The sequence below is a fragment of the Babylonia areolata genome, chromosome 18 (assembly GCF_041734735.1).
Source record: "Babylonia areolata isolate BAREFJ2019XMU chromosome 18, ASM4173473v1, whole genome shotgun sequence".
Taxonomy (NCBI): Eukaryota; Metazoa; Mollusca; class Gastropoda; order Neogastropoda; family Buccinidae; genus Babylonia; species Babylonia areolata.
Genome location: NC_134893.1, coordinates 56,475,631 through 56,490,630, shown reverse-complemented (window position 1 = coordinate 56,490,630; position 15,000 = coordinate 56,475,631). Strand labels below are relative to the sequence as shown.

Here is a 15,000-nt window from a genome sequence, read left to right as displayed (position 1 = left end):
CAGCAGCAACAATGATTCTCGTCTTCAACATCAAAACCAACCACCGTTATTTTTATCATCATTGTCGTTTATCATCACCATCATAAAGGTGGTTAATATATGATAGTTCAGTTGTGTTTCTAGCTTTTCAAAGGAAGACCTGTTAAACTCATGACATCACCATGCATTATGATGGGGCAAAACAGAGGAATACTGGGTGATTAACACTCGCATGCACATGCTGAGGAAAAAAATCAACACTCCAGTATAAGATCTGCAGACTATGTACCACAAATAATTTAATTCATATCAGTCAGAATATCAAGATCACACACTGAGAATTCACATCATACGATGGCAAAATGAACCTTTGACATGAACAAGGGCGCGTTCAACACACTTGAGGAAAGAAAAAAAAATAACGAATTAACTGCACAAACAATGACATCCTGAAATCAAGCGACAACAACATCATGATAAAAGCAACAATATATACTGGAACAAACGGACTGACAAGCGTCCGATTTCACCAATACACAGTGTAGGAGTGACTGTTCGACCCTTACTGGCCTGTCTAGCCACACCAACACTGTGTCGATGACCACTCAAAGCACAACTCTATTGTCACCCAAGACTGACAGCTTCCAATATATGGGTCATTTGAAGAAAAGAAAAAAAATCCACACACATACGATATCGAGTTTACAACAGGTGGTTTATATATCAGCCGGCCATGTAGGTTATATAACTTTCTGAGAGAGAAAAAAAACAGTGTATCACGCATGTACAGTGACACAAGGAATTATATGCATAAGCGATTATCAGTTTCTGTTTTCATTCCGTGTGAAGATTTCTTCCCTCTTATTTGTTTTTCCTCGGATCAGAACCAACAACGATATTATCAATGACGAATCAACTGAATCGGTATGACAAGGAGAATGCTTACAATGGGTGAGTTTCCCATAAAAATACAAAACATTAAGCATATAAGTTTGCAACAGTGCTTCCAATGCATATATATATATATATATATATATATATATATATATGTATGTATGTATGTATCGGGTGTCCCCCCCCAAAAAAAAGTGAACCGCTTTTTGACAAGTATTTTCTCAGTGATAGAGAAACCGAATTGATTGAAAATTTTCACACAGTATCCTGAGGGTGTCATCAACGAATCTGCAAGATATCTAAACGTTCGGACGCAAATTATTCGAGTATTGTCAAATTCAAAACAGCATGTCAAAAATCAAATATCAGAGCTGTGCAATGTGACCTTCATCATGTTCATGCCAGGTGTTGGCATCTGTCAATCAGTGTCAGTCTAAAAATAGCTTGTCTGGGTGTCAAGTCTGTTGATTTTTTTTTATTGTTGTCTGTATCCAAAATCAGTTCTGTCCTAAGTTTCAGTTTGGAAGGATCAACCATGCCTTTGAGTGAAAGTGATAAGGTTACCATTGAAAACTGTTTCAAGGAGAAAGGCTGGGGTGGAAGAAGGATCGTAAAGGAATTTCCGGGCAAGGGGTGGAGTCATGTCACTCTAAATAGACTTATCACTAAAATACATACTACAGTGTCAGTAGCACGTAAAATTGGCAATGGGAGACCCAAGACTGCATGTTCGGAGGAGAACAAGGACCGTGTTCAGGAACTGATTCAATCCCAGGCGGACCCACAAATTTCTTAGAGCAGTTGCAAATAATTTACAAGTGAGCAAGTCTTCTGTGCAAAGAATGGCGAAAGAACTGGAGCTGAAGCCCTTCAAGAGGATACGGGTATCAAGGAGGGACCAAAATGTTAGAGAGAAAAGAAAAACCCGCTTTCGTAACTTGAATGGCCGCTACTAGGCCACTGATGTGAAAAGGATCATTTTCACAGACGAGAAAGACTTTACGTTAGAGATAGCTAAAAAATCGCCAAAACGATCGCGTTTATGGGAAACGGAAACGAGAAATTCAGCCATCTTGCGTCTATCATGAGACTTCTAGATTTTCAAAAAAGATAGTTTTCAGCTGGAGTACCCTGGAAAACAAACATTCATTTTATTGACACTGACAGAGCCAAGGTTAATAGTGAAAGCTACATTCAGTTATTGGATGACAATCTTCTCCCGGATTGTAGGCGTCTTGATCCTAGAAACAATTACGTGTTTCAGCAAGATGTGGCTCCTTCACACACAAGTAGGGTAACCCAGGCCCATCTGGAGGAGGCTACACTAGAATTCATCAAGAAGGATGAATGGCCTCCACAAAGTCCTGACTGTAACCCAATGGATTATGTCATATGGGACTCTCTGAAGGAGAAAGTTTACCGGCGAGTGAGAGACAAACTGACCGAGCAGGACAGGATAATTATGTCATGGGAGGAGATATCGGTGGAAGAAATACGTAAAAGCATTTCTGCATGGAAGAAACGGCTTCGTTTAGTCGTGGAGGAAGATGGAGGCCACATTGAGCATAAACTGAAATAAGTGAGTTTTCCTCTGATGTTGGATTTTTTGACATTCTGTTTTGAATTTGACAATACTCGTATAATTTGACATTTTAGATATTTTTCAGACTTGTTGATGATACCCTAAGGTAATTACCCTAAGGTAATTCAATGAATTCGGTTTCTCTATCACAGAGAAAATACTTGTCAAAAAGCGGTTCACTTTTTGGGAGACACCCGATATATATATATATATATATATATATATATATGTGTGTGTGTGTGTGTGTGTGTGTGTGTGTGTGTGTGTGTGTGTGTGTGCCTGAAACAAAACGCATGCAAGAAGAAACAGCAAATTCATGACATGAATTACGTTTTGCAATTCTCTTCCACGACACTGGTGATAATGCAAAACTGCGACCATACACAGCACACATGCAGTTATGTCAGTAAAGCATAATCCACGGTAACAAACCAATCTTTTTTGTTACATAGTGACAATGGTCATACAGACGTATGAAAAAAAACTACAGGCTGATTGTAATTTGTTCAACACCACAGGAAAGGGTTGTTTTTTAACTTCACAACCGTTGTGTTTCTAGCATACCCCCAAGAACATACCCCCGAAAACGGAACATGGCTGCCTACATGGCGGGTTCAAAACGATCACACGCGAAAAAGCTTACTCGTACATACGTTAAAGCTGCAACCCACAACCGTTGAGATTCATTTACAAACAATTTAAAACTGAGCATCTGGTACCAACGTTTCATTAAATACCTTGAATAGTATATGAAAATATTGATAAACAGAGCCTAAGATTCTGCTTAACAGCATGTTGGGAGCCTCGTCAAAGGAAGTTCGCATCATCTACTTAAAAACTCAAGCAAAAGTTCGCTGACATATTTTTTTAATGGGAGAAGAACTTTTAAATATTGTCATGTTTAACCCTTTCACTGCCAAACTCGCATGTATGCAGCAGCTAGGAAGAGGACCAATGTCACTGAAAGGTGACCAGATCATGGGTCTGTTGTCCATGAACCTACTGCTCTTTATGTTCGGTGGTGGGATAGGCCATATGTTCTACACATCACAGGGGGAATCCCAGCTGTTTATTAGACATCATCTTTTCTGTGTTTATAGCACAAGGGAATTTTGTACTCTAAATTGACTAGCGGTGAAAGGGTTAAATTCTGTAGATAACGGCAGCCCAAACTAGGAAGCGCCGTGGCAGAGCCAGTTTAGTGCTGGGTGCGGTGGCCGAACTGATATTGCGCTGGATTCTCGCTGCTTATCTTGAGTTCGATTCCCTGCTTCAGCGCACCTGGTGGATTGAGGGTGAAGATTCTCTCAGGTCACTGTATGTGCCGACCTGCTAGTGCCTGACTCCCCTTCGTGTGTCTATGTATGCAGATCAAATAAGCACGTTAAAGATCCTGTAATCCATAGTAGCTTTATATGGGCTATGTAAACAAGAACATACCCCCGAAAACGGAACATGGCTGCCTACATGGCGGGTTCAAAACGATCACACGCGAAAAAGCTTACTCGTACATACGTTAAAGCTGCAACCCACGAACTAAAGCCTCCCGACTGACAAGTATGCTCGTCCGCGAAGGGCTGTCCCCTCACTGAGATCAGATTTCATGTCAGGACGTCAGTCACTATTCTGTATTTGGACTCATTACTTTTATGGTTATATCACCTGTGGTTATTCGAGTCAACAGTATCATTCAAAGGTACACAAACAGTAAGAAATGCAGTAAATCTGATGGCACACTGACCTGACTGCACCAAGGTTCAGCAGTCAAGAGGTTAATGACGATTAGTTAATTCACTGCCACGTTAAAACTTGACGAGCCTCATGCTTTGATGTGACCACCTGCCATACTGTCATGCTAAAGTCATGAAAGACATTATGTTGAGGACAGAGTTATGGAATGCTGACGTCTTCATCCAAATAAATCTCAAGCCACGTTAAACACTGCTACGCTCCGAATTTATGTTGTGGATAAAGAGTTAGATATGTGATTTTTATAATCGAAGCATCTGTTAAAATGTGTGTCCGGGTTTCATGTGATATGGAAATTGAATTTTTACATTCTGCTGGAAAAGTGTCGTTTTGACGTATCTTCTTTGATAGGCCTAAGAAAGTATCACGCTTTTGTCTGCATAAAGTGAAACTGCACTGAACTCTGTAATAGTTTTATCCAAGATTTTAACAATAATTATACGGCAGTGAAGTCCTAACCAACGTTAGGATGAGATCATAAGCATATACATGATGATATGTGGGACAATGCGATGCTGAATTGCTCAACATGCAAATATACCAATCAGAAGCTGTGTCACACTGAAAACATTTCAGCAGTGGCCAGAGTGAACTGTACAACAGCAGCAGCATTTCAGCCCACATCTTTACACATAGTTGTGTGTCACATGTCTACACGTTTAAAGAAACTTTCGGACACAAAACAACAAAGCACAAAAAATGTTGAACATCCTTCTCCTCACAAGAAATGAAATGATGATATGAAGAGGAAAAAAAACTTTCTCCCGTGAACATAAATGAGAATATCCTTTCCACTGTCATATGTGAAAGCGAAATGCAAACACCAGCATAGAGCAATCAGCGAGTGTTTCTCAACTTTGATATGGATCACAGCAGTACACCATAATCACCCTCTACCATACCCCCATACCCCTCCCCCGCCCCCTCCCCCCCCACACACACACACGCATATGCCCATGAAATTCAACATCCATATTCTGTTCAACAGAGAACAGGCTGCAAAGTTGAATCGCTTGTTAGCACTGCATAGAACGAATTAGTTAAAGCATTGCACAGGACGCAAAAAGCTGTCAACACTGATCATAATATATTCACAATATATAGCCTAAGCATATTGCGGAAATATCAATTGTTAATAAGCACAAGCTGATAATCTAAGGTGTATTATACGTCAATGTAAAGTGTTACAAATGTCTGGTCAACTAAATGACTATCCGTGGTATTATCTCTGTGTCCTGTGTGTTACATAGTGTCAACTACCAGAGTGTTACATGTGCATCGATGATCAGAGTGTTTCAACTGCCTAATAAATCGTGTAACAAGTGTGCCAATGACCATTATTAACCATCAGTTTTATTAACAAGTGTTACAACCAAAATGCTAGATGATGGTTTTATAGTTTCTCAGTGAGGGTGTTACAGGAGTTCCAATGCTAACAATGTTATATGTGTCTGGCTATGAATGGACCAGTGTTTTCAAGGTCTAAAGGATGGCACATATTTTTTAATTTACATGACCAACACTATCATACATTTTTATGTGGACCTGGACAACTGTGTCACAATGTATCAGTGTACCTGGATAACAGTGCCATTCATGTTTCAATGTACCTGGACAACAGTGTCACAAATGTTTATATGTACCAGAATAAAATTTATGAGTCACAATGTTTCAGTGTACCTGAACAACATTGTCACACATGTTTCAGTCTACCTAGACAACTCCATCATACACGTTTCAATCTATCTGGACCACTGTCACAATATTCCTGTATATCTTGACGATTGTCACAATGTTCCAGGGTACCCGGTCAACTGTCGCAATGTTTCCGTGTATCTGGTCAACTGTCAATGTTTCAGTATATCTGGACAACAGTGTCACAACATTTCAGTGTAACTGGACAGCGTACCTGGACAAAAGTGTTACACACGTATTTCTCGGGGAACTTCCTCGACAAAAGTGTCAGTCATATTTCAGTGAACCAAAATAACTAAGTCACAATGTTTCACCATAACTTGATAATGTACCTGAACAAAAGTGTAACACGTTTTTCAGGGTACCAACAGTCTAACACGTGTTTTCAGTGTACCTGGACAAATATGTCACGCATATTTCAGTATTCCTAGATATCAGTGTCACATATGTTGTTGTTGTTGTTGTTTTAGGGTACTAGTAACATTGACAAAAGTGTCACATTTGGTTTTCGGTGTACCTTGACGAAAGTGTCTTGTATGTTTCAGTGTACCTGGACAATATACCTGAACCAAAATTGTCACACATGTTTCTTTAGAGTGCCTGGAGAACAGCGTTACAATATATCAGTGTACCTGGAGATTAATGTCACACATGTTTCAGTGTACCAAGGTAACTATGCCACGCATTGTTCCGACAACGCACCTGAAATAGAAACGGTCACACATGTTTGTTGTTTTCTTTTTTCAGGGGTACTACGTAGATAAAAGTGTCACACATGGTCCAGTGTATCTTGATTACAGTGTCAAAATGTCTCAACATCACAGGGCAACGTACCTAGATAGCAATATCACATTCTTTTCTCGGGGTACCTAGAGATCCGTGTCGTGATGATTCAGTATTCCTCAATATCAGTGTCACACAATGGACAAAAGTGTCACACATTTTTTCTTCAGGTACCTGGTCAACAGTGTCACAATTTTCTGTGCACCTGGACAATGTATCTGAACAAAAGTGTCACACATTTTTCAGGGTATCTGTACAACTGAATTGCACGGGGTGTTTTTTTCCTTCAGAGTACCTGGACAAAAGTGTTACGCATGTTTCAGTATACCAAGACAACAGTGTCACACAATGTTGGAGCGTAGCTAGACGATGTCCCTGAAGAAGAAAAGTGTTCGTAGCACATGTTGGTGTCGTGGGAATTTTTAATGGTACAACCTGGACAAAACAGTAACACATACATTCGTTTGTTTCTAGGGGTCTCATTATTTCAGTGCACCTGGATAACGTACCTGGACAAACGTATCACACGTGTTTGGGTTGTTTGTTCAGGGTCCTAATTTGTTGTTGTTTTCTTCAGGTTGTGACATCACGCTTTGTTCGGAGGCGCACGAACTAGTGTATCAATTTCAAGTTTTCTTCAGGGTACCTGTGCTACAATATCATGTTTTGTTAAGGGTACCTATTAAAGAGTATCACATTTTTTTGTTCGGGATACCTGTAAAAGAGTATCACATTTTTTGTTCAGGGTACCTGCACTACAGTATCACGTTTTGTTCGGGGTACCTGTACTACAGTATCACGTTTTGTTCAGGGTACCTGTACTACAGTATCACGTTTTGTTCAGGGTACCTGTACTACAGTATCACGTTTTGTTCAGGGTACCTGTACTACAGTATCACGTTTTGTTCGGGGTACCTGTACTACAGTATCACGTTTTGTTCCGGGTACCTGTAAAAGAGCATCACATTTCTTTGTTCAGGGTACTTGTACTACAGTATCACGTTTTGTTCAGGGTACCTTACTATAGAATCACGTTTTGTTAGGGGTACCTGTACTACAGTATCACGTTTTGTTCAGGGTACCTGTACTACAGTATCACGTTTTGTTCAGGGTACCTGTTCTACAGTATCACGTTTTTTGGGAGGTACCTGTGCTACAGTATCACGTTTTGTTCGAGGTACCTTACTTCAGTATCACGTTTTGCTCGGAGGTACCTGTGCTACAGTATCACGTTTTTTTCGGAGGTACCTGTACTACAGTATCACGTTTTGTTCGGGGTACCTGTACTACGTATCACGTTTTGTTCAGGGTACCTGTTCTACAGTATCACGTTTTGTTCCGGGTACCTGTAAAAGAGCATCACATTTCTTTGTTCAGGGTACTTGTACTACAGTATCACGTTTTGTTTGGGGTAGCTGTACAAGAGTACCACAAGTTCTTTATAATTCTTCTTCAGGGTACCTGTGCTACAGTGTCATGTTTTGTTCAGGGTACCTGTAAAAGAGATTCACGTTTTTTTGTTCAGGGTACCTGTAAAAGAGAATCACGTTTTTGTTCAGGGTACCTGTGCTACAGTATCACGTTTTGTTCAGGGTACCTGTACTACAGTATCACGTTTTGTTCGGGGTACTTGTACTATAGTATCACGTTTTGTTCGGGGTAGCTGCACAACAGTATCACACGTTCTTTATAATTCTTCTTCAGGGTACCTGTGTTACAGTGTCTTGTTTTGTTCAGGGTATCTGTAAAAGAGAATCACGTTTTTGTTCAGGGTACCTGTACTACAGTATCACGTTTTGTTCGGGGTACCTTACTTCAGTATCACGTTTTGTTCAGGGTACCTGTACTACAGTATCACGTTTTGTTCGGGGTACCTTACTTCAGTATCACGGTTTGCTCGGAGGTACCTGTACTACAGTATCACGTTTTCTTCAGGGTATCTGTACTACAGTATCACGTTTTGTTCGGGGTACCTGTGCTACAGTATCACGTTTTGTTCAGGGTACCTGTTCTACAGTATCACGTTTTGTTCAGGGTACCTGTTCTACAGTATCACGTTTTTTGGGAGGTACCTGTGCTACAGTATCACGTTTTGTTCGAGGTACCTTACTTCAGTATCACGTTTTGCTCGGAGGTACCTGTGCTACAGTATCACGTTTTTTTCGGAGGTACCTGTACTACAGTATCACGTTTTGTTCGGGGTACCTGTACTACAGTATCACGTTTTGTTCGGAGGTACCTGTACTACAGTATCACGTTTTGTTCGGGGTACCTGTACTACGTATCACGTTTTGTTCAGGGTACCTGTTCTACAGTATCACGTTTTGTTCCGGGTACCTGTAAAAGAGCATCACATTTTTTTGTTCAGGGTACTTGTACTACAGTATCAAGTTTTGCTTGGGGTAGCTGTACAAGACTATCACACGTTCTTTATAATTCTTCTTCAGGGTACCTGTGCTACAGTGTCATGTTTTGTTCAGGGTACCTGTAAAAGAGATTCACGTTTTTGTTCAGGGTACCTGTAAAAGAGAATCACGTTTTTGTTCAGGGTACCTGTAAAAGAGAATCACGTTTTTGTTCAGGGTACCTGTACTACAGTATCACGTTTTGTTCGGGGTACTTGTACTATAGTATCACGTTTTCTTCGGGGTAGCTGCACAACAGTATCACACGTTCTTTATAATTCTTCTTCAGGGTACCTGTGTTACAGTGTCTTGTTTTGTTCAGGGTATCTGTAAAAGAGAATCACGTTTTTGTTCAGGGTGCATGTGCTACAGTATCACGTTTTTGTTCGGGGTACCTGTGCTACAGTATCACGTTTTGTTCGGGGTTCCTGTGCTACAGTATCACGTTTTGTTCAGGGTACCTTACTTCAGTATCACGTTTTGTTGGGAGGTACCTGTGCTACAGTATCACGTTTTGTTCAGGGTACCTGTACTACAGTATCACGTTTTGTTCGGGGTACCTGTGCTACAGTATCACGTTTTGTTCAGGGTACCTGTACTACAGTATCACGTTTTGTTCAGGGTACCTGTTCTACAGTATCACGTTTTGTTCAGGGTACCTGTTCTACAGTATCACGTTTTGTTGGGAGGTACCTATGCTACAGTATCACGTTTTGTTCGGGGTACCTTACTTCAGTATCACGGTTTGCTCGGAGGTACCTGTACTACAGTATCACGTTTTGTTCGGAGGTACCTGTACTACAGTATCACGTTTTGTTCGGGGTACCTGTACTACAGTATCACGTTTTGTTCGGAGGTACCTGTACTACAGTATCACGTTTTGTTCGGAGGTACCTGTACTACAGTATCACGTTTTGCTCGGAGGTACCTGTACTACAGTATCACGTTTTGTTCAGGGTACCTGTACTACAGTATCACGTTTTGTTCGGAGGTACCTGTACTACAGTATCACGTTTTGTTCGAGGGTACCTTCCTACAGTATCACGTTTTGTTCAGGGTACCTGTACTACAGTATCACGTTTTGTTCAGGGTACCTGTACTACAGTATCACGTTTTGTTCAGGGTACCTGTACTACAGTATCACGTTTTGTTCGGAGGTACCTGTACTACAGTATCACGTTTTGTTCGGAGGTACCTGTACTACAGTATCACGTTTTGTTCGGAGTACCTGTACTACAGTATCATGTTTTGTTCGGAGGTACCTGTACTACAGTATCACGTTTTGCTCGGAGGTACCTGTACTACAGTATCACGTTTTGTTCAGGGTACCTGTACTACAGTATCACGTTTTGTTCGGAGGTACCTGTACTACAGTATCACGTTTTGTTCGGAGGTACCTGTTCTACAGTATCACGTTTTGTTCGGGGTACCTTCCTACAGTATCACGTTTTGTTCGGGGGTACCTTCCTACAGTATCACGTTTTGTTAGTGGTACCTTCCTTCAGGATCACTTTTTGTTCGGGGGTACCTGTACCACAGTATCACACGTTGTTGGTTTTTTGTTGTTGTTGTTGTTGTTGTTTTGTTTTTGTTGTGGGTTTTTTTTTGTTTTTTGTTTTTTTTGGGGGGTTTGTTGTTGTTTATTTGTTTTAATTCAATTCAGGGTACCTGTCGCAGAGAGCTGCCTGTGGCGCAGAGGAGGACTGCAGCGAGGAGGGCCAGGGCACATCCCGTGGCGGTGACGGCGTAGGCCGGCCCGAAGTAGTGCCGCGAGTACTCCTGGTAGTGCAGCTCCATCATGATGGTGTACACCGATAGTCCACAGGCCCCCATCAGACCTGGCAGGGGGTGGGGAGGGTGGAGGGGAGTCAGTCAGTGAGTCAGTGAGTCAGTGAGTGAGTGAGTGAGCCAAGTCAGATCATGAGTTGGGGTTTTTTTCAAAAAATAGACACCCATGGTGGCTCATAGAAGAACAGAACGAAAGACAGAGCCAAGACAAGTCAAGATTTATTCCTAAAACACCACACGAGAGAAGAAGAGAAAGAAAAAAAAACAGAACAAAAGAAACATCAGGCAAAAACCATACATGTCAATAATGTATGTGTGTCGAGGTTAATCAAATCAAAACCCCTCAGTGCCGGGGGGAGGGGGGTTGTGGACATTAGAAGGTGGTGTTTCAAGTCGTAAAACATTATGCAAAACAATCAGCCGAAAACTGAGAAAATCGTCTGGAGATATACCACTCTACATAAACTATGTGAATTTTCAGCCTTCCAGAGTTATTTCCCTTCTTCTGATGACGTCGTCAGTGATGTCAATGTGTATGTACGTGATACGTACTATGACACTCAAGAGGTTTTTAACGGTACATAATGAGTTTGTAAGTATATGAAATGATGCTGAGTTCAAAGGATTACCTAAACACCAAAGCGTCTATTTTTTTAAAACACAAACTGCACTGACATCAACTTACGCAATGTATATATAAATCTAGCCAAGTAGGATATTTTTTTAATTCCATAATATTTTTTCTGAATTTAGATAGTTTCAACAAAATTGTCACATCATTTGTCATACACAAACGTGGAACTTCAGAGAGTTCCCTTAATCCATGTCTGTATGTCTGTCAGTATTCCCTCCCGACCTCTCTGCAGTTCTCCGCACTTATGTATTTGTATTTGTATTTCTTTTTATCACAACAGATTTCTCTGTGTGAAATTCGGGCTGCTCTCCCCAGGGAGAGCGCGTCGCTACATTACAGCGCCACCCATTTTTTGGTATTTTTTCCTGCATGCAGTTTTATTTGTTTTTCCTATCGAAGTGGAATTTTCTACAGAATTTTGCCAGGAACAACCTTTTTGTTGCCGTGGGTTCTTTTACGTGCGCTAAGTGCATGCTGCACACGGGACCTCGGTTTATCGTCTCATCCGAATGACTAGCATCCAGACCACCACTCAAGGTCTAGTGGAGGGGGAGAAAATATCGGCGGCTGTATGTATGATAAAAACCAAATGCATGTATGCGTGTGCGGGGGATTGTATGTGGAGGGTGGTCACACACACACACACACACACACACACACACACACACACACACACACACACACACACACACACACACACACACACACACACACACACACACACACACACACACCACGTCTGCCCATCCACCCCCAAGCCTACGCACACACATACAGACATACATACATAAGGAGAAAAACAGAGAGGGAGGGAATACTAGCAGACATACTACAGACATGGATCAAGAAAGGCCCAGGCAAACAATGACTGCGAATAACAAGGCACACAGTCAGACAGGAGAAAAGAGATGTCACCTCCTGGTACCAGCAGTCATAATGGCCATGCGTCGTGACAAAAACAACAAGTGTAGGTTAGTGGGTCAGGGAGAGAGAGAGAGAGGGGGGGGGGGGGGGGGCGAGGGAGGCGGGGGAGAGAGAGAAACAAGGATGACGTGAGAGACAGAGGGGGACGGGGGGGGGAGAGAGAAGTGCAATGGAAGGAGGGACAGTGGGGAGGGGAGTGGAGGAGTCAGTGAGAAGACGAAGATGAAACTTGTTGATGACACCAGCTGTAGAAAAAATTCAACTGCAGTTTCAGTTACATAGCGGCGTCAGAACGTGACGGGACATGGCCTATGCACACACGCGTACACACACACAGACACACACAGGCACAGACACACACAGACACAGACACACAGACACAGACACAGACACACACACAGACACACACACACAGACACACACACACACACACACACACACACACACACACACACACACACACACACACACACAGATGCACAGAGCCCATACCGGCAGCAGCCGTGGTGATTTCAACACGCCGAGACAGGGAGTAGGAGAGAGGGTTGTACTTCTTCAGACAGTTGTCGTACACCGCCAGCACACAGGCCATCAGGTTGACTATCAGGGTCAGACACAGCAATGCTCTCACCGCATCGAACCACTCTGAAACACCAAAAAATGATGATGATGATGATGATGATGATGATGATGATGATAAGATGAAGAAGAAGAACGGGATGCATCATCATCATCATCAAGATAGCTTACAAGAAGAAGCAGAAGAAGGAGGAGGAGAAGAGGAGGAGGAGGAGGAGGAGAAGAAGGAGGAGAGGAGGAGAAGAAGAAGGAGGAGGAGAAGAAGAAGAAGAAGGAGGAGGAGAAGAAGGAGGAGGTGGAGAAGGAGAAGGAGGAGAAGAGGAGGAGGAGGAGAAGAAGGAGGAGGAGGAGAAGAAGAAGGAGGAGGAGAAGAAGAAGAAGGAGAGGAGGAGAGAGAAGAAGGAGGAGAAGGAGGAGGAGAAGAAGAAGAAGGAGGAGGAGAAGGAGAAGAAGAAGAATAGGCAAGAAGAAGAAGAAATATGATGGTTTAACAGACTAGTGCACGACACATGTAAGAGAAGGAAGGATAAGACAATAAGGCGAGGACCTCGTGTGCAGCATGAACTTCATAGCGCACGTGTGTGTGCGTGCGTGCGTGCGTGTGTGTGTGTGTGTGTGTGTGTGTGTGTGTGTGTGTATGTGTGTGTGTATATGTGTGTGTGTGTATGTGTGTGTGTATGTGTGTGTGTGTGTATGTGTGTATGTGTATGTGTGCGTGTGTGTGTGTGTGTGTATGTGTGTGTGTGTGTGTGTGTTGTGCCTTTTTCCTGCGATTATTCATTGTAGTTTTGTATTGGTGGATACTGATCTTGTTTCCACTTCAATGTCATCATGTATTTTTGTGTTGTCTAAATCACTATTGTATATGTACTGTTTTATATGAGGCGCTTAGAGCCCATCTGTGGGGAGTTTGCGCCATTTAAGTACAATATATTATCATTATTGTGTAAAAAGAACCTACGGCAACATAAAGGTTGTACCTGTCAAAGTTCAGCAGAAAAGAAATCCACTATGTGATATTGTGCAACAGATACACTTCCAGACAGAATTAAAAAAAAAAAAAAAAGAAGAGATTGATGCTGCATTGTGGCGTCGACACTCTCTCTGGGGGAGTGGAGGGGGGGCAGTCTAAATTTCACACAGAAAAAAACAACAGAAAAACAATCCAGTACAACGAAGAGAAGTGACAGCGTGTTTCTGGAAAGAAGCCAGTGGCTTAGCAAGTTGCTGTTCAGCAGATGAATGGATCAGTTGGTCACTGGGTCATGCGGTCAGACAACGGTGTGCTGGTCTGTTGATCAGCACGTGAATCATGTTGCCCGTTTTGTCAGTATGCTTCGCAGATGATTCTTTCGCTCTTTGATTCGCCAGATCTGGTCTGGTCTAGTAACAGGTGGTCAGTTTTGATGGACAGCTTGTTTGCTTATAACTGGTTGGTTAGGTAAAAACATCACTTCTTAGTTAAAGCGTCACTACTTAGCACGTCAGTACTGAGTTAACATGTCGCTACTTAGCTAAAATGTGACTTCTGGGTTAACACGTCACTACGTAGGTGAAACGTCACTACTTAGCTAAGACGTGACTACTTTCTTAACACGTCACTTCTTTGCTGAAACGTCACTGCTTAGTTAACACGTCACTGTTGGCTTAAATCTCACTACTTAGTTAACATGCCGCTGCTTAGTTAAAAAGTCACAACTTAGCAATAAAAGTCACTCTGACGCTGCCATCCAGGAAGAGTTACTTCATGAAAAGGGAAACTTGTGGAAAACGATCAGGGTTTGATGGCACTGTCCAGCATGGTGTTGTGTCCTTAGAAAGGGCACTTTACTCCGATGTTCCTCACTCCACCCAGCTGTGAATGGCTACCTGCATGGCTTCGACTGTGAGGGGAGGTTAAAAGGGCGAAAGGAGATGAATTGGCCCCGACTTCCAATGCTGAGCATTAGGCACAGTGGGTATGAATTCACTGCCCCGAACACCGTGTA

General features: G+C 42.2%; 1 protein-coding gene across 1 annotated transcript in view; it reads right to left on the bottom strand.

Annotated features, from left to right (window-relative positions):
* The window catches only part of LOC143292939 (uncharacterized), a 36,305-nt gene that overhangs the window by 2,002 nt on the left and 19,303 nt on the right, over positions 1-15,000 (bottom strand). The window contains exons 3-4 of the mRNA XM_076603643.1: positions 12,926-13,078; positions 10,756-10,925 (exon numbers count right to left, since the gene is read on the bottom strand). Coding sequence (XP_076459758.1) covers positions 10,756-10,925; positions 12,926-13,078 — 323 coding nt within the window. The remainder of the gene's footprint in view (positions 1-10,755; positions 10,926-12,925; positions 13,079-15,000) is intronic.